Source organism: Coturnix japonica, chromosome Z (genome assembly GCF_001577835.2).
Source record: "Coturnix japonica isolate 7356 chromosome Z, Coturnix japonica 2.1, whole genome shotgun sequence".
NCBI classification, from domain to species: Eukaryota; Metazoa; Chordata; class Aves; order Galliformes; family Phasianidae; genus Coturnix; species Coturnix japonica.
In genome coordinates, this window is record NC_029547.1 from 10260647 (window position 1) to 10287240 (window position 26594).

The following is a 26594-nucleotide window of genomic DNA, read 5'->3' on the forward strand; positions in this document are numbered from 1 at the left end:
GTTGGACAGGCAAGGAGGATGAAGGCCAATAAACCATGATCAGTTAGTAACTATTTTCCCCTAGCAAGAGTTAGAAAGGTAAGGAGGAAATACACTTGCAGCTAGTAACACACTATAGTTGCTAGAATATTCTTATACTGTCTTTGTCAAGCATTGGACCAACAGGAAAATGATTTTTGGTTTGCATCACTATTTTGTTGCCTGTGCAAAACCTTCCCGAAACATGGGGAGTGATTCAGCATCAGTGGTCACTGATTGGTATCCAGTGCCCACACTCAGATATAATTCAAACCAAATGTTGTATGAATACCAGGAATAAGTATGCATGACGTAGTTAGGTTTGCATCATCTGCAACATTTCTCCTTGCTGTGGTGATGAAAAATCCACAGAAGAAGGGACACTGCTTTATGTAAGTGCTTATGTGGACTCTTATACATGCTTTCAAGACCCACCTTCCTGTTAAGTTCAGTGATTTCTCTGATTCATGCAGTGGTATTTCTTATTAAATGTAGCAAAAATATCTTTATATTTTCAGAATGGCTTATTTTGATGTTGATTTTTTGCAAGTCTGTACTATCTCAAGTAGCTCACGCTCTCCAGAGTCCTCTTGAGCCCAGGTGTTCTTTTCCACACCTTTGTTTGCTCATCCTTGTCCAGCTGGTGCCTGCTGTGTTCTGCAAAGTGGTGAGAACAGAGCCGGCTGAAAGATAATCAGGGTAAAGTGAGAAACTTTGAGTGTGCTTCAGCAGCACTGCTCCTACACAGCAAAGGATGCATTCTAATAGTACAGCCAACCCAAAGCAAAGGCAAAGGAAAACTGCTGCCAAATAGGCTGTCTGTCTTCTCCCAGACATGCCCTCCTTCTGCTTCCTTTGTACCAGGTCTGGTGCTTGTCTGATACCATCCTGAGATGATTTAGAACAATAGACAGAAAAACTAATTCTACAAAAAACAAAGTAAATAGCATTCTAATGGCAAGGAATGGGTCTGGACTACAAAGCTGTGGGGCATGTTTGATCCATCAGGAGCCCTTCCTGACCACTTAATTGGCTCATTAACTTGCCTTACTACATCCCAGCCATGGTTTTCTTTATTCATTTTGGCTTAATCACAGTCACGTAACTTTGGATCAAACATAATTAATGATTTTCCTGAGAGCTTTGTCAAATTGTCTTAATGGACAAGGCAAAAATACTAAAACATGCAATTTCGTTATTTCAGTTTCCATATTCGTGTAAGAATAAACTAAACTGAGATTTGGGGCAGCTTGTTCTCTTGGTTCTTGTAAAAAGGACAGACATAGCTGCATTTCAGACGTGAATTTGATGTGTCTTCAAGAAGTTATTAGTTGTACTAATTAAATATTAATCTACCATTGCTTATAATTCTTTGAAAATGTTACTTCTATTTTATTTATTTATTTATTTATTTATTTATTTATTTATTTATTTCCAATTTTATTTTCTTACCAGAAGAACTAACCTGGAGCTCGGACTATCATGGGGCATGATCTTTCATAGACTCAGCTGTCAAAGCTTTAAATATTGACATTCCTGTTCTGGGAATACTTGGCAGCTATCAGAATAAAGCCTCAAACATAATCATGTTAATTAAAGTCAGGCAATACTGCCACTGTCTTTACCTAACTAATGCTTCTCCTTAGAATGCTTCTGTCAGGATATTTCACCATGAGCTTGCACAGCCTTTTTCTTTTTCACAAATTCTCATCAACATACACAAAAGGGATTGTTCTCGTGGTCTCACACTGAGAGTTTACTCATCTCATAGTGCTTAGTGGATGTAGGGGGTCGGGAGTAGTCCTTTTAATAGTGCTTCATTAGGAGAGTGAAAGACAACCTAACAGAAACAAAATTAGGGCAACACTCCTGAATCAACAGTTGCCATTATTGCTGTTCCACCATAAGAGTCTTTAACAAGCAACTGCAATTTCCTAATGAAGAGAATATAAAAAATAAACAGGAAAATAATTAACAGTGAAAAGATGTTCTGCTCATAATGTTCTGTTTTTAAATACTCAGTCTGAAACTTGAAAAGGAAATTTATATAAAAAACCACATTACCAAGAAAGTGCTATTAATTCAGTTCTAATTATTGTTATTAAGAAAAAAAATTGAAGCAATCTTAGAAATCTCCCTTTCTTATTTGCCATAGTGAATCCTTATGAGGACCGGACAGCATAGTTTGCTGTAAACTTTCATTTAGAGTTAATTATCTTACATATTTTAAATCTTTATCATAGTAAGTAACAAATATTTTTAAAGTAACCAATATTTAAATCTATTTTGGGCAACATGATAGATTCTATTATACAAAACACAAGAATTATATTGTAAGAGAGCTAATACATAAAATCTATTTTTTTCCTAAAAGTTTTAAAGGACAACAAAAGACTTTTAGAAACAGACTTTTCATGTGATAGATGTTCACTTTATTTTTTTTTCAGACTATGATTATACAGATGCATAGAACTTTCTTGCTCTGACAAATGCTAAAATCACTGAAGGATTTAAGGTCACTCCTATACAGTGACTGTTTTTTTAAAAGAAACAAAATGGATCTTCTTAGCTACCCAGGTCTTCAGTGTTGCACTGTGTACTCTTGGAATATTTTGGGGTCAGTGTGTGTAAAGGAAAATATCCCATTTAAAAACTGTTAGTTTGCGCCTTATTTCAACAAATAACCTTTGTTAGTAATTAACATTAGGGACAAATTTAAGTTCAAGTGTGCTTTGCTGATTGGGGATTTACATGCAGAAATAGGACCTCAGTCATACAAGCTGCTGACCAGTTATCTAATGATAGATTCACCTAACTAAGGTGAATATGTACCCTCTTTGCTAAACAAGACAGAACAAAACCAAGCCCAAAACAACAATAAAAACCACCACCAAGTAACCAACAAACAGCACCAACAAAACAAACCAGGTAGAAACTTTATGTTACTGTGATGGGTAAACTAGGTATGGACTTAAATCTCAGACTTACATACCACAGAACTTATGGTATTAGGGTTGGGGTTAGGGTTGCAACAGTTATTGGGAGGAAGTGTTCTGAAGTTGGAATTTTTAGCACAGGCATTGATTTTTGACTTTTAGAACAATTCTTTGGAATTTTTTTCAGTAAGCAGCTCCAAAGTAACTGATTTAATTATTATCTCTAGAAAACATGATCAGTATGTTTTATCCTTGATCTTCCCGGGGGCTACAGTATCTTGACTGTGTTAATGTGCCCTAGTAAAGTACAGGACTACAGATGGACTATGTACAGTTTATTTGCAATGTGAAGAAAACTGATATCAATTGAAGCATCTCCAGATCTATAAATTTAAGAATTCTTTATAATTTGGACTCACAAGTATAATAAAAATAGACTGAAAGAAAAGTAGTAGTAATAGAGTAGCTATTCAAGAAAAGGTCTCCATGATCGGGTCATGCTAATTTGGAGAGCCATGATTAAGTTAGGCAAACAATACGAGCAGTCAGATTAACAAATCAAAATTTAACAAATTGCACTAACTAGATTTTTTTCCCCCTTTTTTCTCCACTGTGTTTCTCTTTTTCTTTCTTCTGCAGTTACCCTACTTACTTGCTCCCACTGCGTTCCCTACATCCTAAAACACTGTCTTTTCTTCTTTAATACCTTTGTTATAGAACAGCGCAGTGCTTTGCTTTTTGTCCTGACACTCTGCAACATGTTTTTATTGCATTCACGGTGTGACTGATTTGCCCCTTATTTCTCAAGAGAGGAAAAAAGTGGGGGAAGAGAGAGGACAGGCAGGGGTTTGGGTTTGTTTGCAGTTCTACAGACATATGCCAGCCCCCTTCTTTCTTGCCCTCCCTTCATCTCCACCAACACTTAAAAAATTGTTCCCATTCACACTGTGCGCGCGCACACGTTAGGAGGAATTACGGGCACAGCGCTTGAGGTTGCCCTGACAACTTCAAGGCATCCCTGTGCGTGGGGACCAGCAGCCCAGCGGAGTTTCCCAGGCCCCTTGGGGAAGAGGAAGGAGGGAAAGAGAGGAGGTTGCAGGGTGCGGGAGCCAGAAGCTGTGGGGAGGGGGGGTAGCAGCAGGATGAAAGGGGCACATACATCTCCAGTGGCACAATGGGAGTTTTTCTGGCTGGCTATGAAAGGACACACTGAGGATACAATGGTCTGTGACACATGAAAGCTTTGGAGCAAACTTTATTGCTTCTCCATTAAGAGCCCTTCCAGAGACCCATTCAGCTCTAAGAAATCTTGTCAACATCTTAAAATATAAAGAAAACAAAAACCTTCATTTTCCCATGTTCCAAAACAGATTTTCAATATTTTTTTAGATGTCTTCTTGTTTGTGTCCTAGAAGCTTTTGAAGCTTTAGCACTGGCAGGTACTGGGTGTTCCTCTTCAGGTTCCCATTAACCCCAGTCTGAGGGAAACCTGCCCAGCAGAACCCTAGTAAGGGTTCTCTGAGGCAAGAGTTTGCTTCCTCCTCATATATCTTTTGTTCACACGTGCGGCTGCTATCCCTCTACAGTGAATGCTTCCTGCTGTACATGGCATCAGCAGTTAGAGCCCAAGAAGAGAGGAATTACTGTACCCTGCTTTCAAGCTGAGAGGTCATTTATAGGATAAGCGACAGCAGAAATGAGACTAAGCAACCTAAAATAAGGGGCCATGTAGTCACAGCCAGAGTGCATAGTAGGAAGCCAAGCTGGAAAGCAGATTACAAAGGAAAGAGCATGACTCTTGCTCCCTGACATATCAGGTACACATGGTTCACCACTTGATCCCAGAATGTGCCCAAGAAAGAAATAGGATCACAAGCTCTAATCCTTCTACACAGCACTCTTCAGTGGTAAGATGTGACCTACATTGACTCCTAGTGATTTTTGTAGTGTAGGAGACTGAGTCTAGTGTCCAGTGTGGAACACAAAGATTAGAACTGGTTAAAGCAGTAGGCTTTGGGAACCCTGCAGGCTGACAGTGATCAGCATTTGGTCCCAAATCTACTATTTGTAAAAATCAGGATTCTGAAAACAGATTAATTTAGCATCTGAGCATTTCCAAATCTTCTTAACAAAGTACATAAACTAAGTTTTTTGTTTGTCTGTTTGTTTGTTCGTTTGTTTAAGATATAGTCCAACTTTAAAGCTGATCTTGGCTAAACAGAAAGAATATACAGTCCATTGCTGATACTTTAAAGACAGAAAGTAAAAGCACAGAATAGTAATTTAAGCATGTAAAAATAGTTGGTTGAACTAGTATGCATGAATTAATTTTAAATTGCACTTCTTTTCAAGATAGCTAGTGATACTTTAAAAATAAATTTTCCAACAAATGCTGACATAAACACTGTGCAGCTTAGTATTTATAGGAGTCTGTTGCAGAAGATTCTTTCATAATGTCTTTCTTCATCCTGCAGTTTGAAAACACTATTCCAACAGGAAGCATTAGCACTGATATGGAACACGTGGTGCAACCATGCAGATGGAGTCTGGGAAAGTTACTGACTACTTGAAATTGCAAAGAGAAAGTACCAAGGGACATTTTAGGGACAAAAATAGTACCTGCACCTGTTTGGAAAGAGTTTTTCCATTTCTGACAGTGTTCATGAGACACCCCTCAGATGTTGCAAGTACATTTGCTTAACAACCATAGTGCAACCGTGTTGGTGCAATCTGGAGAACAAATACTTTAGCAGATGCCACACTGAGCACCCTAGTATTCACTATAGATCAGACACATTAAGACCAGACAAGAATTAGGATTAATGTCGCAAGTTTTGAAAAGCTTATAAAGGACTCTAAATGCTTATTCATAAAATAGTAAGAATTTTCTGAAACAAGCTAGCAGCATTCAATCTATTTTAAATTCCCATGGCTTGAAACAGAGGTAAACTCAGGTCATTCACTAACAATTGAATAAACTCATGTTAATTGTAACAACATCCTCAAAATTTCTTGAGAGTACTGTTTTATTTCTTGCCATTACAAGTTAGGTGCAAAACATTCCTAAGGCACATTTTTCAAATTATGGTCATTACACTGATGAAAATTGAAAAATTGGCTCACTGGAATACAGGGAGTGCCATACTGGACTGGATGATTTTCTAGGTCTTTTCCAACCGTGGTGATTCTATGATTCTATGATTTTATACTGCTTCACACCAATAGTATTTAACTTCAACGGGTGCTAAGAAAGCGCATAAAACTGTAACTCTTATGACATGACAGAGAATGTGATTGCAAGCATTAGAGACTGGAGATGAAAACATTGGCAGTACGAGCTGCAAAAAAAAGGACAACTTACTTTGGATAGCCGTCTTTGTACTGGTCCACAAAACTCTTCCCATAAACCTATTCGCGTTGTGCTGACTTTATAGTCATTACTCATGAGGTGAATGTGCTTGTGCTTAAATTTACTAGGAATTGCTGCCCTGGACAGTAAAGCATCAGGAAAGATGGGAGTCAGAGCAGTAGTCTACTACATGAGTACTACGATCATTGCTGTACTGATTGGTATAATCATTGTGGTCATCATCCACCCCGGGAAAGGTACAAAAGAAAACATGCACAGAGAAGGCAAAATTGTGCAAGTGACAGCAGCAGATGCCTTTCTTGATTTAATAAGGTATGGCTATGATATTGCATATTTTCTGTACCAATGACAACAGTGATATCTGGATTCTCAAGAGATGTATAGTGAATAAATTTAGGTAGTGAGTGTATAAGCTAGTTACATTTCTTTCAGCTATGCAATACCGATATCTCTAACACTTACAGTGCTACAATGCATAGTTTTACATTCCAATCAGGTTGCTGCAAGGGAAGAAGCTGCTTTTAATATTAAAAAAAAAAAAAAAAAAAAAAAAGATTATTTTACATACGAAATAAAGTTTTCTGTTCTGCTATCTGCATGGGTCTTTTCCCCTTCTTCCATAGCACAATCCTTATTACCAAATTCCTCTGCTTTCTTTACTTCCAACTTTCAACAATTTTCTCATTTCATTGAAGCCCTGATTTAGCTTTTCTTCAATGCCAATCTGGGTTCATCTACTCAACCTTTTTAAATTGTATGGATGGGAAATAAATTCCAGGAACAGGCAAAATGAATGCTTGAAATAGAGGGCACAAATACAAAATCATGTTTTCTCCTTGCTCAGAGACTCTGCAATACCTCTTTTCTAGAGTTAATATGTCGTAGATGTATTCCAGGGAGTAGGGAAACTGAGGTTTTGAACTCAGGAGCTTTTCCACAGGTAAAGCCATCAAAATTTTGTGTTCCACTAACCCATTTGGAGAAGCCAGAGACATGGAGAAAGGCCTCCAAGAGTCATGCTGCCAGGAAGGGGGACTTCAGAAAGATCCATGAAGAGGTTTGCACTCAGATTCCTCAAGATTTATTCAGTTACGCTGCCTCTAATCCCCTCAGAAATATCACCATTTTGAAAAGGAAATAAACAAGCCCCCATATGTAACAAGCATGTAAACACATATATTGTTATATGTGTCTGTGTTACTATTAAAGAATGCTTCGCCTTTGGAAATATTTATTTTTTTTAATCATAAGATACAAAATTGAGTTATGAAATCATTATTTACAAGGCTATGTGACTGCAAAGGTTTTTGAGAAATAGAAACGCATTATTAATAATTTCTTTATTAATCTAGGTCCTGACAAAATAAATAAATGTAAACTAAAAAGTTGGTACCAATACATAGAGCTTTGTTCATGTGATAAATTAGCTAATGTTCTGCTCCATTACAAGACCTGCTATACCATATTGGATCCAAAGATTATAATTGACATGATCTCTTGAACCCTATTGCATTTTGTCCTGATAAAGCTAACCGGGCCAATTCTGTACACAAAGCTCTACTTGTTGTATGTATCTGTATGCATAAATACATATTCATCTTAGGGTTCCTTTGAAAATTATCTGGTCAACTATTTAATTGGCTCTGCCACTACTTAATATGTAACTAGAATCATAGTATATCTCATATAATCTTCTTTCTCTTTCACAGAAATATGTTCCCTCCAAATTTGGTGGAAGCTTGCTTTAAACAGGTATGTTTTTTTCCAGCTCATATTAAATCTGAAGATACTGGGAATTGAAAAGACTTTACAGATTGGAAGATGTTAAAAAATGGAAAATGTGCATAGGTTAGAAACTGAGGCAACAGTTTTGTGAATATCAGTAATAGAATCAAACAAGGGGACATTCCATTACCTGTGATAGGAATGCATGGGAATGTTCTTACTTCATTGCTTCCCAAATTCCTCCCTCATTAGCCTAGTCCTAACATAAACTATTCTACAGAGAAAACAATAGTAACTAGTTACATACCTCTTTTAAAAACAAGACATCATGGATCCAGGGAAATTTTTTAATGCGTCTTGTCACAACTTAATTACTTTGTACAGAACCAAGAAGCAATCTCTAACTGAGTTTACCAGTTGCTACTGTAGTAACCAAATGGGATGGAATGTGGAGGAAAAAAAGCAAGAATTTAAAGTAAAAGCTTTGAAAAGATGTACTGAATTACAGCAGAAGAGAATTTAAAACAAACAGCAACATCTTCCTTAGGCACAGGTGTTTTGATGAACAACATTGCCACAAGAAACACACAGAAAAGTTGAAATACTTTGTTTTGAGTTAATTAACAAATACCTAAGAAGGTGGTATGGCTTAGCACACTGTAAACCTAGAAAAAGTATAAGCATAATAATGAGTGAATTGGCCATTGCAAACGTTGACACGGACATTACTATGACTAAACATAAAATGGGAGTTAGTATAAGGCTTTTTAACTAGAAGAAGGTTTATCATGGTGATGTCTTGAAAAAATGGAGTAGTGGGAATGAAATAGATCATCTGTTTTTAATGAAAATTCCTATAGCAACAGGAAATTTAACTCAGTGAATAGCAGTCTTAAATCTAAGATGTTAATTAAAGAGGTCCTGTAGATTCTGCTTCTATTATATATGTTGTATTTCCCATGTGTTTCACAGCCTAAAGGATTTTCCTAGTAACAGTTCAATGAATAGGAAGCGTTTAATGAATGTTTTTTCTGACTTCCATCAGCAGATGTCACTGGCATATACACTCCATACTTAGATCTTTTGATGTATCAGGCGCACACATTCTGTCTTATAGCATCCTTCAACATGTTTCTTTCCTGATAGAGATCTGCACTGAAATGTAGTGGAAGGATTTTCCTTCTTTCTCATTATTACCACCATATAGAACCTCCAATTACTGTGTTCAGACTCACAACACGTTCTGAACACTATGTTCCCTATCAATAGCAAATGCATTCCAAAATAGTTCCACTAATGCACCAAAGATGTTACCTCAAAAGACCAAACATTACTCAAATTTTTAACATTGAAAATTTTTGCTTTCCTTTGCATAATTCATTTTAGTGAAGTAAAGTTGGACTTCGGAATGTGGAATACCTTTTCTGCATAATTAAATAGAATTTCTATCTAGAAAATGGTAGCCAAGATGGAGAGGGCTTTTAGAGGGAGCTAGGACAGCTTTTATGACATTGCTAGTGATAGAAGAAACTGGAAGGAATGCTGGGATCTCAGGACTTAATCAGGAAGGATCTTGCTGGATTTTCTGCTGCTTTCCAGCCAGTCTTCTTGCTCTTTAACTTCCTTTTACTGTATTTTCACAGCAAGCCTGTGAAGCAAACAAAACTGCCTCCTCTTGTTTCTCCTCCTCCTGCACTTCTTCCTCCTATTCCTCCTCCTCCTCTTCTGAAAATGTTCATCCCAGTAAACAGGAATAAGAGCTAAGGAAATCCTTGTTGAAACCTTTCAGCTGGGAATGAGAAGATCCATTTCAGGCCTAGATGATGCTTTTCAGCTCCATACACCAAGAAGGCTTCAGGGCACATCTTATCCTAGCAGGCCTAGTTAAGAACAATAACTTCAAAAATGTCAGGCATTAGGTTCATTTTATTCCTCACAAGTTAATCCCTTTCTACTCATGAAAGGTCTGATTGCACTGTCTCAGTCAGCCCTCACTTCAAATAAATCAGTGGCAGATAGGGATCTCTGGAATCAGAAGAAAATTAAAGCCTATGACAAAGTTTCTAGTGCTGGTTATTTCCCTATGACATACGATGATACTTTTCTATGTGGGGCATTGTGCCTTTTCTCAGCAATGACAATCTGAAAAGACTGATGGCAGGTAAATATTTCACACTTGTCTAAAATTAGAGAATTTTCTTCAAAATATTCTTTATAGTTCAGTACTCACCCCAAACTTGGGGATATGCAAAGAAATCTTCAGATTTATCTTTCACCTCTGGCTACAGCTTTTCATTTTTTTCCATGCTAAATTCAAAGTTGATATCTATTGCTTGTCTGATAGATAGGCAGAAAGTTCATCCTATCTGATTACTTGCTGTGCTGTGCTCTCGGGATATATCAAAAGACAAAAGAAACAAAGAGAGAAGTTAGGGTCATCAGGGAAAACAGAATCAGTCTAATAATTTGTTGGAGGAGGCCACTGTACTGTGAATAGGCAGAATTTGTTGCCAGATGAAGCTTAAAGAACTGTAAAGGTGTATCTGATAACTGAATTTCATCCAAGCTGTTTTTAATTAATGTTCTTTCCATAACTCATTCTTATCAAGGGGATTGGAAGTGTTAATTACACTTCAAGACAAGACTGTTGGTATACATACTGTCGATTCCTCATGATAGTATTGTCTGGTTGAGATGCATTTTAACCTGTGTCATCAATTCTTCTGCAGAAAACCTCAAATGCTTTCATATATGTCCATAAGGACAGGAAAAAATGAATCTGGAAGACAGAGTATTTCGGCTTTATTCTCATTTATCTATATATATTTGTCCTTGCATTTTAGGGCTAGAAAACCTGTTCTCTTCAAAATCATCACTCACTAGAAACCACATCACCATATTGACCTAGAACAGATAGCACTAATTATAGTATGTCAGAATACTGATAGTAAATCACGACTTTTCAGAGTATTTACCAATGCAATTACATTTTTCACAAGCTAAATGGTGGCATGTGCTACTTCCGTGGTACCTACTGTTGCTTCTTAATGTCATGTAATGAATTCAAATGAGAGGGCTATGAGTATCTTGCACAGGTGGTGAAATATATATATTGAGTTTTTTATTTATATATATATATATATATATATATATATATATATATATATATTTCACAATATAATATATATATATATATTTCACAATATATATATAATATATATATATTCCCCAATATATATATATATATATTATATATATTCCCCAATATATATATATATATATATAATATATATATTTTCCCTATATATATATATATATATATATAGTTGAAAAAATATAGTGCAAACAGGTAATTCATTATATTACAATGAGAAATTAAATCTATTGCCTATTTCATCATGAGATATCTGAATTCAAAATAATTTTAAAGCTTCACAGTGTCTTGGACTAATTCCAGAAACTACATTATAGAATTTTCTTGCATATAAATTTGTTTGTAGAAAGCTATTAGTATTACTGTGTATCAGATAGCATTTTCCTTGCTACCTGTTTGCTTTCTGTATGTGAACTAAAGGAAACTGTATGACTATATTGAAAATAAAATCCTATCAGGCAAAATTCTTTTTACTTGGTGACAAAATGTATAAAAGACTCTTCAAAATGACAGGACCACAGTTATGTTGTTTAGTCTATCCCAGATTATCAGTGTAGGTGTGTAGATTCCTAGTAAAACACAGATGTCTCTTCTGAAAATCCTAAGCCCACCTGTAGGAATTATAGGAGAGTTCTTCTTTATCTACTTTCTTCCATTACTGAATGATACAAAAGAATGAGGATTCACAGAAGTGTAGTGTGATATTAAAATGTCAGCTTGAGGTACATGTTTTTACTTCGATTCCCAAGGCAGCTGATAAACCTTATTCCCAGAAAGATGCAGTAAAGTTTTGCCTGAAAAAAGAAATTTCATAAAAACTCACGAAATAATCTGTTGATAGTTTCTCTGCAAAACAATGATAGTCAGCTCAGCTACTACCAATTCACAACCTTCAATATTTCCTATCCTTTAGAAGATATTCTTTTATACTGTTGCTTTCTGTAAACTGTTGGTTTTTCACCATTCTGCACAGAGAATTTTTTATTCTTTTCATATATATTTTTTCCAGTGCTGGTTAAGCAATCTTCTATTTTGCTTTCAGAGTCATCTGCAAAAATTATTAAAAAGAATAAACTTCAACCTACACTTTTTCCTTTGCAGTTACTATATTTATTTTTCCCTAATACCTTCTAATTTGCTTCACCAGGAATTTTCTCATTACTTTTTGATAGACAGCTTTGTGCACAGTAAGACTGACACATCAGTGAATTTATCCATAACCTCATTTATCACTAATGAAAGGCCAACACAATTGACTGTTTTAGAACAAATAAAGGTTGCTCTCTGAGTTTTGTGCTCAAATTCCCACTTTGAATTCAACTCTAAAAAAAACTGTTTTTCCACTGCTCTCCACCCTGGGAAGAATTCTAGAAAGACTGTTCTCCCTAGGGTAAAGCCAACATTTCTGAATACTTCATTTTTACCAGCAGTGTGAGTCCACAGAAAAGATCAACAACTTTGTGTACCAGTAGTACACAGAGTACATAGTAGTAGCAGAAAAGGGAAGACTTTGCTGAGAGAAGTTCTAAAATCTGTATAATACCCCCTAAAAAACATTTACCAATACAATGGGCATCTTCTGACTGAGATAGAATTTCAAAATCAGCAAAAAGAAGGAAAAAGAAGAAAAAGGAGGGTGGGACTGGGGTGGGTGGAGTGGGGGGTGGGGGGTGGAAGAGAAAAGGAAAAAGAAATAATTAGTGTAACCTAAGATGATTTCTAACTGCCTTTCCAAAGAGGTGAGAAATTTCATATGATTGTGCTTTCTCCTCCCCTGCCCAACACTTTCCGGTTCCCACTGATAACGTTGGAATCCAGTATCTCCAATGTAACTGACACAGGAGTGGATGTCTTACAAAAACTGTGGTACCGATGAAATAAAAGTAGTTTATGACTTAGTCAATAACCTGTTGCAACAGGCAGCAGACAGCACACACCTAACACGGTCTAGAAGCCCTATTATGTTGCTTTTGACTTACTCAAATAGGCAGGAAAAAGAGAATAATCTGGGGATAATTTAGGAGAACCAAGGAGAAGGCAGTAATTGTGTCTGGAGAGAGCAAGAAATAAAAATAAATTCAATAGGAAATTAGTCTTTAACTTCAGTCTTCATTAAGAGGTTACCTTTTTATGTTTGTCTAATCTGCATGTCTGAAAGTCCAGCATAATTAGACCCTTCAGATATCTGAAATAAGAAATGTCTACCTAGTTGGTTTTGTTTTATTATATACAATGACTAAGATAAATAAAATTATTTGTATTATGAAGTCATCACACTCCCATTAAACCTCAAAAAAAAATTAACAACTGGAAGCATTTCATGTACAGCTTTGGACAGTAGTTCCAATTTCAGTGTTGCTTAGCTTCTGGCATTCAATTTCTCAGTGACTTGATTCACCACTGTAACCTATTAAAAAAAAAAAAAAAAAAGCCACTTTTGATCATTTTCCTGCCGTTTTGAAGAACTGTGCTATCTCACAGAGAGATCAAACTTCATTTCATACAGCAATACAGCAAAGAAATTTTCACAGACAGGAGTGAGTGAGGGGGGTGCTGTGTTCCTCTGTCAGCCAACTGCTTGAATAGCTCATTTGCCTCCTCTAGTTACGGAATAAGGCTTCATACATTTCTTTTATAATTTTTTATCAAATTTCATTTAAAACTCAAGGATATCTTAGTTCTGCTATATCTTTTGTATGTACAACTTGTTTCCTTAAATCTCCTGTAATTTAACGCAAAAATCTGAAAAACTTAAAGCCTTCAGGAGATACAGTGTATATGTGGTAGAACTAAATTAAAACAATTCAGCTATGGAAAGTAAAAGAAACCTAGGTTAGCTTTGCTATGTGCTGATATTTAGGTTTCCCATCTTAGTTTTAAGTATACTAGCTTCATTTCATTCAGATGCTCATTCAGATGCTTTCAGAGTATGCAACGGTCTCCAAATATTGCTACTAACTCTACAGCTTTTGAACTTAACATTTGGGTTTTGTAGACACATCCAAAGGAATAAAAATCCAAAGATACTGAATACTCTTGACAACTGTATCCCATTGCTTTAAAATGATATTTAGTATCCCAAGATAATCTAGAAACATTTTGTGAGTTTTACTTAGTATTTCTTGTGCTCAGATGAATTTAATAAGGATAGGGCTGAGGGTTTTTTTGAATGCTGGAACAAATATTCAGGGTACACGTTTCTTTTTGGAAAAGTACGTGGTGGAAGGCTGGCTGTCAAAGTAGAGATTTAGTACAGCACTGAGAGATTTAAATTGATTTCCCCATTCCATAGAGGAACTATTTAAATTGAGAACTAATTCCATATCAACAAAAGTGGTGCCTTTTTATTGCATAGTAGAGAAAACTAATGTCTTTTCTAATAGCAAATTTCTAATTTCAAGTTAAGGAATTGGGAGGAGTAGGTATGTTATATTTAGATTACTTTCAGTCTATTTTTTTCTAATTCAAAAACAGTTGAATAAATATTTGGGGGAATAATGGTTATTTATAAAAAGGCAAATTAAATATTGATAGATTCATAATAAACTCACACGAATGACAGCTTACTTTACCAACAAGCATTATGCAAAAATTCACGTTTTACCGTGGAAATTAATAATTCAATGATATGTGATTTTTACCTTTGTTTGGACAATTCACATGATTTCCACCTTTCTGTTCTTTTTCTTTTACCAGTTCAAAACTAACTATGAAAAGAGAATGTTTAAAGTAGATATCCCGTCCAATGACACGTCCACAGTGGCTTCCATAATAAGTAATGTATCAGCAGCAATGGAAACCCTCACACAAATGAAAGAGGAAATGGTTCCTGTTCCAGGTTCTGTAAATGGAGTGAATGCCCTTGGCTTGGTGGTTTTCTCAATAAGCTTTGGCCTGGTGATTGGAAGCATGAAGGAGCAAGGTCAGGCCTTAAAAGACTTCTTTGATAGCCTTAATGAGGCTATCATGAGACTGGTAGCTCTAATCATGTGGTAAGTGCCTCTGATAAATTATGTATTAAGTTACTAACTTTATTTTTCACTATAGTGGATAGCCAGAGTTTTTGGCAGAAAGTGATACAATAAGAACTTAATTGAATTGTAACTTTCTGGTAAATGAAACCCTAAATTGTAGTTTTATATATTTAGTCTTACAGTGTGTTTGGCTTTTTATCCTAAGAATCAGGATCTTTGGCACACCTTGCCAAGCTTAGCACTCATTCTATGAATTCATAAGGTGAGAAGTCAAAATAACATGCTATCAAAATTTCCTTATCATCTACTCAGATTTCATTAGAGGAAACCAGCAAATCTCTCCTATAATCTTATTTCTACATAGAAAGACCTTGCTACCATTAGTTTCCAACACAAGCAGTTCCTGCAGTTATATAGTATGTAACTATGTCCTTGCATTGTAGCTGCACAAAGATATACATATTTTTTGCTGTTTCGTTTCCTCTGTTTAATAGATAAATAAAACCTATACATTTTCCCCAAAACACACAGAAATCCTTTTCAGAAATGAAGTCTTGTTTTCTGTCATGTAGAAGGTAGCTTTTGAAAGAAAAGGCTGAAATGTCTTGTTGCCTTTTCACAATCCCCAAAACCTCAAAACCTGCACATACTAAGTGCAAAACTATAAAAGAGTATGTTGTAAAATTCTATAATACAGAAAACATCTGTGCAAATCAAAAATCTTTTCCCATTGCTTATAAGAACACTTGAGATAACAAAGCAGAGGGTAGAAAATGTTACTTCTAGTAAGCTTCAATGTGTATTTTATGTTTCAAGGCACAATTAAGATATTCTATATAATGATGCTCGCTGATAAAAAGACAAATGGGTACTTATGGAAATGGAAATAGGGCTGTATCAAAAGTTCTGCTGTAATAATAGAATTATGTTTCTGTAGATCTAAGAGTTTTATGCCCAGTGCTAACTCCTTTACTTGTAGCTGTGATTACTGATAGGAAGAAATAGATAAGACCACTTATGTTGCTACCCCACAGTGCCATAACCTTTTCCATACAGACAGCTTCACACTAAAGTATTTATGGAATGCTCCACCAGGAATGGACAGAAACATCGTGAAATCATTGGGAGAGTGAGTTCTTCCCCTGCAACATAAGAAACAACATTGGAGAGAGAACAAAGAAGGACACTTGGCATATACTTCAACTGTGTTGAATGAGACTTCATTCTAACTTGCAGAATATTAAACAAATTTGCTAAACCAGCTTGTAAATGATACTTGAATTATGAAGGGAGCTCATCTCCCTACATATGAAGGCCTGTTGCTGGAGAATTTTGAGCTGAAATTGTTCTTCTAATGACACTCCCTTTACATTGCAGTGTTAGTCACATGTCTGGCCACTCCAGTTTTCCTAAGTGATTTGCATGCATTTTTAAGTTAATCTTCAAGGCTTTGTGTCTGAAAGGCATGCTATACTCCTCTGATGTTCCTCTTAACAGATTTTGAATGTAGTAGAGCCTATAAAAAATCTTTGTGCTGTGGTTTCATCCAATTTGAGCTCCTTATAGTCTAACAGTTAAACTCCTGAACTGCTTTTCAATTACAGTCATCCAATTAGTAATATCCTACCTTGAAGCACACATACAAATGTGTAAAAGTTATGAACAGGGGAGCATTTTATATTGTTCACTACAATACTAATTTGATTTCTTATTTGCAGGTATGCTCCACTTGGAATCCTCTTTTTGATTGCTGGAAAAATTGTTGAGATGGAAGATATGGGCGTGATTGGTGGTCAGCTTGCCATGTATACTGTAACAGTTATAATCGGTTTGCTTATTCACGCTGTCATAGTTCTACCTCTCCTGTACTTCCTAATCACTCGTAAAAACCCTTGGGTGTTTATTGGAGGCCTAATCCAGGCACTAGTCACAGCTTTGGGAACATCTTCCAGGTATAAAATAATATTTTAGGGCCAAATATATATATTTTTAATATTATTGCTTTAAGAAACAAACTTTTGCCTAATGCAGCTGGTTAACTTCACTCTGTGAGAGATGGTCATTAGCATTATATTGATTCAGACTGTTATTTTTATTATGAACTCCTGAAAAGGTATGAAATTGACATATTTGGTAATGCAGACTGTATGGCTGGAGCCTTTGTGACACCATTTAGCCCTGGTCCTTGAGTTCTGTAGGAGTTTGTAATTGTTGGTGAAGGACAAAGCTGTCAAAAGAAATGTTGTGCATGGCAAAACAAAGAAGCAAGCATGAAGCCTCAGAGGCAATTGTGAGAGAGCTCAGGAGCCTTTCTTGGCGGGTGATGTACTATGCTAAGTATCCTGGACCTGCAACAGAAAGTCCACTAGTGTTCTATGTTGGTGAAGTGAAAGACTTCATGTGAACTAATGTCTGTTTGCATCTGAGATGGAAGAAAATGTTGCCAAAATGAAATACTTATTTCATATTCCACATCCAGACGAGAAGCTATTAGGACTATTAACACAGAGTCTGAGTAAATTTCATATGGTAAAAAGTCTCTTGAGGACTTACAAAAGACTGTGTCAGCATATTTTCAGTTAAGGAAAGACATCTACTTTTGAAACCAACTCCTTCTTATTTGACATTTTGATGTCAGTGCTTGCAATGTGTAGAATGCCTAAATGGGAATTTTCTTAATGATTTTTAAAGGTCAGTAGTAAAACTAAAGACAATCAACATGGTTCAAAAGAAAATAAATAGTGGCAATTAAAACAAATACCTAGTTCTATCAAAACTGAACTTCAGTGTGTAATAGTGTTAAAAGTGTATTTTCCAATCTTAGCTGCTCAAGATTCTTAGTAGGAACCTAAACAGCTGCTGTATTAAGACAGTATAATGTAATGCAAGTAGATTTAAAAATTATTCAAAATGTTATTTTATGTTGACTGTCATCAAAGAGGTTTTCTAGCACAATGTTTACTTCCCTTCTTTGCTCTTTATCAGTATTTTTATTTTATCAGTACTGATAAAGTTTTCCAAGTCTGTGAAGTAGTTAGCAATGAAGAGGTCACTGAACCACAGAAACCTGCGCTGCTGAAAAATCTCTTCAGTGTGATCAGGTGGAAAGATGCATCTTTAAGAACAAAGAGACAAATCTATTCTTACAAAACAGCCAACTAGTCCCAGAGGATCAGGAGAACCTCCAGTATCATATATAGCTTGGCAGATATATACACGTGTCATCACAGTGAATGACAGTTTGCATTCTACAGTGTAAAACTCACATCATGACTTCTTTCTTTTTGTTTCAGTTCTGCAACACTGCCTGTTACATTTAAGTGTCTAGAAGAAATAAATGGAGTGGACAAACGAGTTACAAGATTTGTACTGCCAGTTGGTGCTACAATTAATATGGATGGAACTGCCTTATATGAGGCTTTGGCTGCAATTTTCATTGCCCAGGTTAACAACTTTGACCTGAACTTTGGGCAGATTATCACAATCAGGTACAGAAGTCATTATTACCTACATCTAATGAAAGCACCTCTGTGATGATTTCTTGTCATTTAGAGAGGGATTAAACAATAAACATCTAGAGCTAAAAACAAGTACTACTAAAGTAGGTGAATAACTGTAACGATTTACACCTTCTGCACAGAAGAGGCCCCCAGCACATACCCTTCATTAGGTAAACATTTAAAAAACTGGAACATGAGATACCTATCACTGCACATAGTAGGGTCAAAAAGAAGATTTAAATTTCTTTTGTCATTAAAATTTTCTTGAAGTATTCACACAGATGTTGGGATCTGCACCAGATAGTTTACAGTGAACGTACCAAGCTGTAGCAAAGGAGCAGCACAGTGGCATGGTGCACTGCTAAGTCAAGCAGGGTGGTATTTTCCTAGTCTTGGTCTCACATAGAGCAAGCTGTGTAAGGAGAAGCAGTACATTTTATTACATCTGCTGATAGAGGTGGAGAAGATGAGTATTTTTTCAAGCAAACAAGCCTTCATGTTTGAAATGTGACAGCAAAAAGGAAAAAAAAAACCTAAGTAGCACATGATAACTGATTTCCATTAATTTTGTTCTGTGACTCCAATGGCTTGAGAGAAGAGGGTGATGGATACATGTGCACTGTAGATGAATGTCAGCAAGGGGAGAGTGGAAAAATGTAGGCAGACAAGCAGGTATTTATTACTCAGCAACACTGAACATTCAGATAATGGTGAACTGAAAACACAGGGTATTTTCAAGCAGAAGTGCTTCTCTCCATAAAGCCCACCATATTAACTTAATATTCATTAACAGAACGTTAATGACACTCTGCTTTCACACTCCAGAGCAGTAATTTAACATTTGTTAATACCAGAGCTGCTCCCTGACAAATCACCTGACAAAACAAAATTCTTACTAAAGTGAAAGTGAACAAGCATATTTCAGCCAAGCTACTAGAATGTATGATTCAGGGGTTTTGCCAGTTTTCTGATTTCTGTTGACTGAATTCAAAATGGCAAAGGAGTTGGTAATTTACCTAGCATAAGGTTATAGTGAGGTGGACAGAGAATAAAACTTTGAATCACATCTGCCGGGACAAAATTAATTCCTCAACTTTAACACATTTGAGCTGATGGAATTGGTTTGTTCAGTGACTGGTGGCATGTACCTATGATGTTTTTGACTGGCCATAAGCACTAAGAAGGGTATTTACCATGCCACAAAATCATGTTACCAGAATTCTGGATAAATGCTCAGTGTATACATTTTGGACTAAAATCCACATACCCCTCCAAGCTGTGCAGTGTTCAGATTAGGGGCTGGGTTCACAGTTTTCTTTCTTTACTAAAGAGAAATGCTTTCTTGCTTGTACTTGTTTTCGGTGTTTACCAGATGATAAAAAGTGTTTACTACAGAAGTCAATTAATTGTTCTTGCGGTCTCTTTGCACAGCATCACAGCTACAGCAGCCAGCATCGGTGCTGCAGGCATTCCCCAGGCAGGGCTGGTGACCATGGTCATTGTGCTTACATCAGTGGGTTTGCCTACAGATGATATCACTCTTATCATCGCAGTGGACTGGTTCTTGTAAGTACTTAAATGGCTGAATTAAGAACTTAAATTTATTTGGAGGTGCAGTAGGCAGGCACAATTTGACAACACCGCAGTGAGCTTTTGCTCTAGAAGTTGTGAATCACAATTTCTTGCAATTAAGATACGTTCTTAAAGCAGATGGTGTAGCCTAATGATGGCTCTACTTATGTGCAAAAGGATGATTTATAAACCTGGATACTTAGGATACTAAGAAAATTTTCAGATGCAGTAATTCAACTAGAAAAGAATTGCTCTAGTGTGACTACTTTTGTTTATTTGTTTGTTTGCTTGTTGGTGTTTTTTTTGGAAGCTGTTAATGAAATTCCATCAGTTAGGCTTAGAATATTGAGCTGGGGTGGCTATTTAATCCAGGAAAGGTTAGTATCTTCTCCACAGACATGGAAGTGAAAAACAGTTCTTTACTTCTTATCCAGCACCCATAATGTATCACACATCAGTTGTTCTGTTCCTTTGCAGAAGACAGTACAGTCACATCCATAGGTATACAGGGAGATATCCTAGATCCAAGAAGTAAATCACAGGCATGTTTCTTCCAGCCTATTTCCTCTGACCTAGTTTCCAGAGAGTTTTACCCATGAACTCTTATCAAGTGATCCTTGCAAGAAGCTGGAGGAAACTTTGGTCAGAAGGAAAATGAAAATCAGGCAGATTCTCATTGGCTTGTATGTCAGAGGATATAAACCCAAACAAGTATAAAAGTGCCTCTGATAAGCATCTGCCATATTTTCCTTTTGTTCTCCACATCACAAGCTATTTCTTAGGGTGGAGTTGCCAACGGTATTAACAGATGTAGTTTCTCCAAATCCTTGTATATTGCAGTTTTCTGTTGAAGGAGGAATAATGACAATCAATTCAATAATATACATAATAAACATAAAACTGCTGAATCGTCTAGTAGATATACAGTGAAAATTTAAATATCTTGTCTGCATACTTCCCTGAACAAGTGATAAACTCAGGGTTAATTTACTATTTCTCCTTAGGGATCGTCTCCGTACTACTACCAATGTCTTGGGAGACTCCATTGGAGCAGGAATTGTTGAACACTTGTCACGGCATGAGCTGAAGAACAGGGATGCCGAGATGGGGAATTCTGTGATAGAGGAGAATGAAATGAAGAAACCATACCAGCTGATCTCACAAGAAAACGAAAATGAGAAACCATTAGACAGCGAAACCAAGATGTAGGGCAAAGATGGCATGAGTCTAACACTACAAGTGCGGAAAACACACACTTTTTCCAGCCTTTTATATCTTGAATTCACCACATTCACTTATTCCTTATCTTTTCCATTTATGCTAGCACTGAAAAGAATTAATGGAAATATATTCCAGACTAGCAGTGATCAAGTGGCTTCCCACTTTAAAAATAAAAAAAAAAATTAAAAAAAATAACAGACAGCAACACTGGTCCTGCTAGAAATGTGCTAAGTGAGGATAAAAAAAAAAAAAGAAGAAAGAAAAAAAAGAAAAAGAAAGAAAAAGAAAAAAAAAAAGAAAAAAAAACGGCATCTTTGTTACTCAGCCCTGAAAATGTGATTTTTTTTTTTTTTAATGAACTGGAAAGTAAAATCATATAACAGAGCTTGAAAATGTTTTTTTTTTTTAAATACCTATTGGAAAATTCAACATCTGTAAGCACACAATCAGTACTTTCCAACTTGATAACTGCATTCAGCTGAGTAAATTAATAAGATTTCTTTCACTTGATGTTCTTTTTTTTCTAGCATTACAGCCTTGTTCAATTACTAGACAATAAAAGGACATTAATTGAAGGAATAAAAAAGGAAGTGTATAGATGCAGAAACAATTCCCACAATCAGCACTTTGTCAGCTAAGCTGAGAAACAATTTTACCTAGACACTATTTTTTACATTATCCTCAGCTGATCTTGACAAAAACTCAGCCTAGTCAGTTCCCATGGATTTGCAGACATTTGTGTATGTATATATGTGTACCTCCGCACTGGATTTGCCCTTTAATTTCAACTCCACAACCCAGCTGAACAATCAATGTCTGTAAATGTTTGTAGGGGCAAGGCCCTAGGCTGTACTGACTCTGGGACTGGAAATGCATCTTCTTCTATTTTTGGGGATATAAAAAAATATGCTTTAGGTACACCAATTAATCTACTTAATAAACAATAATATAAATAGGAGGCAGTACCGGCCCTCTGCAGAAAGTGCAGAAGGTTGAGTTGTTCAGATCCTAACAAGACTGGATTCTAAATCTGAATCCTTAGGGCTAACAAGAGATCTTCTGATTGTAGAGCTCCAAAACCCTTGGTCTTCCACTGATCAGTAATAAAGCCATTAGATAGATCTGTGTTTTTCCACCTGGAGAAGAAGGCTCCCTGTTTCAGTGCAAAATTCCAAAAGCCTTATGCATTTATGAGCAGCATCCCAAAAATAAAAAATAACCCTTTAGAAAGTAAAACTAATGGGTGCTTTTTCACCTTTTGCTAGGAAAAATCTATAAATCTAACCTAATCTAAAATACAAAATAGTAAATACTATAATAAATATATGAAAAAATAATTACAAAGGATTTTAAAGCTCAATATTGTAGATTTCTTTCAAGGAATCAGTAGGGAAAGAATGAAAAAAGAGAGACAATGCACTTGTAATCCTGTTGCTTTTTTTGTTCATTCCAGAATCATTCCCCAGTGAAGCCCCTTCTTAGAAATATTAATTATATACATTCTCCTTTTAACTTGTATAATTGTAGAGGTTAAACTGGAATTTTTTAAAATACAGCTACAGTTAGGGGAATGAAGAAATACTAATCAGAAGGCAGAGTAATGTTGAGTGATGGTTTTTATTTAAATGTTCTTTTTTCTTCTTTCTACCTTGCCCAACAAAATAAAACTTGATTGTATGAATGAAGGATTGATTCCCTTGTAATGCCCAAAGCGCAATACAAAAAATATTCACCATGCTGCTTTTGTCTTTAAGACAACATAAATGCGGTGTATTTCACTGTAGTGAAAATGTCAACATCCTGATTGAAGGTAAATTTTTTCCCATGTTTAGAGCAACAAGGCAAGACTGTTTTGTTTAGGACTGAAAACTCCTGCCCATCTTCTCCAGTTGATTAGTCCAGACAATAGGAGCAGGAACTCTTCAGTGACTTAAGTGAGCAGGGTTTAACTCAGAGCACTGAGCGGTCAAACCTACAAAGCTCTTAAATTAATCTCTCACTGAAAGAAAGCAAGTGTGACTTTTATGTTTTTGCTAACAGAATGCAAATCTAGGATACAGATAGACATTCTCAGATACGTGTAATTAGAGATATTTTTATATAGATACTGTATTCAAAATGTGTGTATAAATTTTAACTGTAGAATGTACAGCATAACGATTTAATTTTTGTTAAGATTCTGTTTGGAAATACATTGCAAAGACATAATATAAATGGCTGTCTTTCTATGACATCAGCAGAGAAAAATGAATTGTTTCACAAAGTATGTGATCTTTTTTTAAACTAACTTTGTTTCTTATGGAAATCAGGTATTATAGAAAGATTCCCTTGCTCAGCCCTCATTGGTTCTGAGTTGGTATGCACACAGAGTGGATTGAGAAGCATTACTTTGTAGATGTATTTTCAATAAAAATAGTTTTACATTACTACTTTTTGGGGAGATTTTTTTTCAATGGCTCTCTAACCAAAGTTCTACACAAACTCAAAGCAAACAAATTTATATTATGGGACCCCAGGTCATTCTACACAGCGGGGATTCCTCACTTCAAATATCTGCTTAGAGTTCCAAGATCAAAGAAAACAGATAAGTGAAACACCACTGACCAAAGAAGGCAAGGAAGGGAGGGCAGGAAGGAACATTAAAAATTATAAGAAAAAATGTCAAACTGAATGAAGTTCATTCACATGTAGGTAAATCTGCAAAATCTTAAAAAGGTAAGCATTTATATTTCAATTGATTCAGTAACTGAAAAGTTGCTGGTTCATTTTGAATGTATAATTTCATGGTCCAAACACAGAAGGGTCACTGTGCCATGGGAAGCAATAGGAGTCCTTTGACTGGGGTATTAAAGCACTGTAATGTTATGGTCATCCTACACAATCCACTGTTCTCACAGAAGTAGTTTGTTATGGTGTCAGGGTTCATCTGGCAATAACTTCAGCTAGCAGAGATACTATCTAATGGATGTGAATGTCTTGTCAGAAGGAGTGGGAAGGTATGTGAGCTGAATCACTTGCATTTGGAAATCTGTCTTGGAGCAGATAGAGACAGCAGAGAGAAGCCTTGCCTTCCTGAACATGCCAACAGAACTGGACATTGACTTTCATTGATTCATCTGAAGCATTTTGAGCAAAAACAATACATAAATGCAATCGGCATTAAAAAAAAAACAAACAAACAAAGAAGTAATGGTTATGTTATCAAATGCATAAGCATCATTTTACCCATTTTTTAATGTTGTCTACACATTCATTTTTTGATTCAATTCAGTTAGGCATCTTTGTGTTTTGATAATTACTATCACTACACGAAGAGCTAAAGAAAAAAGGGTTAGTGCATTGCTCGGAGGTATTACTGGCATGGTGACCGCACAGCTCAGTGGCCCGAAACAGAATAAGGTCTCTAGTATTGTATAGTTTTTCAGTGGTGTTTTCATTTGGAAGTTGAGGTACAAAACAGGCATGCCATTCTTAGACAAGAATTTATGTCTCTGTGACAGTGTGTGGCCCATACAAAGCAAAGGGATCATGCATGTGGAAAATGAACTACTGGCAGAAGAAAGTGCTTCTGCCTTCCTTTCAGAAGGACTGGTTTGCACTAGGGACATTTGTGTTCCAGTGCAAATGCAATTGATGAGAGATAAACAGCATTGTTTTCAACCAGTAATATAACATGTATTTGGTTTAATAAAGAGTAAAAATGATCCAGAAGAGAACAATTTGCTTCTGATGTGATCAACTGTGCTAGCTGTGCTTGTTGTAATCAACACAGTGTCATCAGTGTCAACAACTTGCTTCTAGCATGATCAGCAGTTTCCCAGAACAGGATAAAATATTGAGGAGAGCTGATAGATCACTCCCTGTCTGGTTTCCTGTCGTTTATTTTTATTAAGAGATTGGCTTACACTGGAAGTGTGGAGCAATGGAGAGATGGGGAGAGATGTCTGCACCTCCATGACAATCAGAAAACCCAGACTTGCAACATCAGAGAGGCAGCAAGATTCTCTCTGACAGTAAAGAAAACATTAGCTGGAAGATAACATGGTGAGCCTTTTTCGTCCTTCTTTTTCCTCCGTTCTGGCTTCTGGTTACACAGAGGTATCTAAAATGCCAAAATTTTAGAACAGGAACATTTTCATCTCTAACCAAAGTTTTTCATCAGCATGCCTCATTACACAACTAGGGCTGCACAAATAACTGATTTTTCACTTCAGTGAGAGAACTGAAAAACATGGGAGGATAAAATTTTTCCATGGCATCATGAAACAATTTTTTTTATTACAAATTTTTTTATTACAGAGCAGTCTGTTTCAGGTAAAGTTAAGTGTTTCATCATCCCCTTCACTGTATTCTTGTATTCCCACAAAACACCTCATTTTAATCTAATTTCTGATCTATTTAAAATGAAGTGAACCAGCTTTTAAGTGAACTGTATTTCTTGAATAAAATGCTGGACAATTTTTCAAGGAAAATGTCAAAAAGAAATAGATCAACTTTTCTACCTCTACTCACTTTAAAGCCAGTTGTACTCACAAATGCTGGCACAGCTTCATAAGCACTTATCTCAAAACTGCATTTTTCAGCAATATATTTTTATATGAACACTTCTTTGCTATTTCTTTCTTTCCCCACACCTTACATATTTTTCCTCATTTCCCTATTGCTCAGAATTTTTTCTTGACTGTTGACAGGAAATGAGGCACAGCCAGAGGAGGACCACAAAAATATGATGCAAGGGGTGGAACATCTTTCCTTTGAGGATGGGCTGAGAGAGCTGGGGCTGTTCAGTCTGGAGGAGAGAATGCTGTGGGAAGACGTGAGAACATCCTGTCAGTATCTACAGGGGAGCTGTAAGAAAGAAGGGGACAGACTCTTTATCAGAGTTCATGGTGATAGAACAAAGGGAAATGGTTTCAAAGGAGGGGAGATGTAGATTAGATATAAGATACTTTTTTGCAATTAGAGTGGTGAGGCACTGAAACATGTCACCCAGAGAGTGAACAACTCAAACAATTCTATGACTCTGTGATGAAGACTGTGGAGAGCCCATACAGTGGAGCTGTACAAAGCTGAGTAATACCTAGTGCACCTCGCAGACTCAGAAGATCTACTGATCTGGACCTT

The 26594-nt window shown here is 36.2% G+C and overlaps 1 protein-coding gene across 3 annotated transcripts in view; it reads left to right on the forward strand.

Moving 5' to 3' along the window:
- Positions 1-23899, forward strand: part of SLC1A3 (solute carrier family 1 member 3) — a 57886-nt gene extending 33987 nt beyond the window's left edge. The window contains exons 4-10 of one of the 3 annotated variants that reach the window (XM_015848511.2): positions 6432-6636; positions 8034-8076; positions 14900-15195; positions 16896-17129; positions 18471-18665; positions 20109-20243; positions 21254-21458. In XM_015848511.2, the coding sequence (XP_015703997.1) occupies positions 6432-6636; positions 8034-8076; positions 14900-15195; positions 16896-17129; positions 18471-18665; positions 20109-20243; positions 21254-21458 (1313 nt within the window). Of the gene's footprint in view, positions 1-6431; positions 6637-8033; positions 8077-14899; positions 15200-16895; positions 17130-18470; positions 18666-20108; positions 20244-21253 lie in introns of those variants that run through there. The other 2 variants (XM_015848510.1, XM_015848513.2) reach the window with 2 other exon arrangements.
- Positions 23900-26594: the final 2695 nt, after the last annotated feature.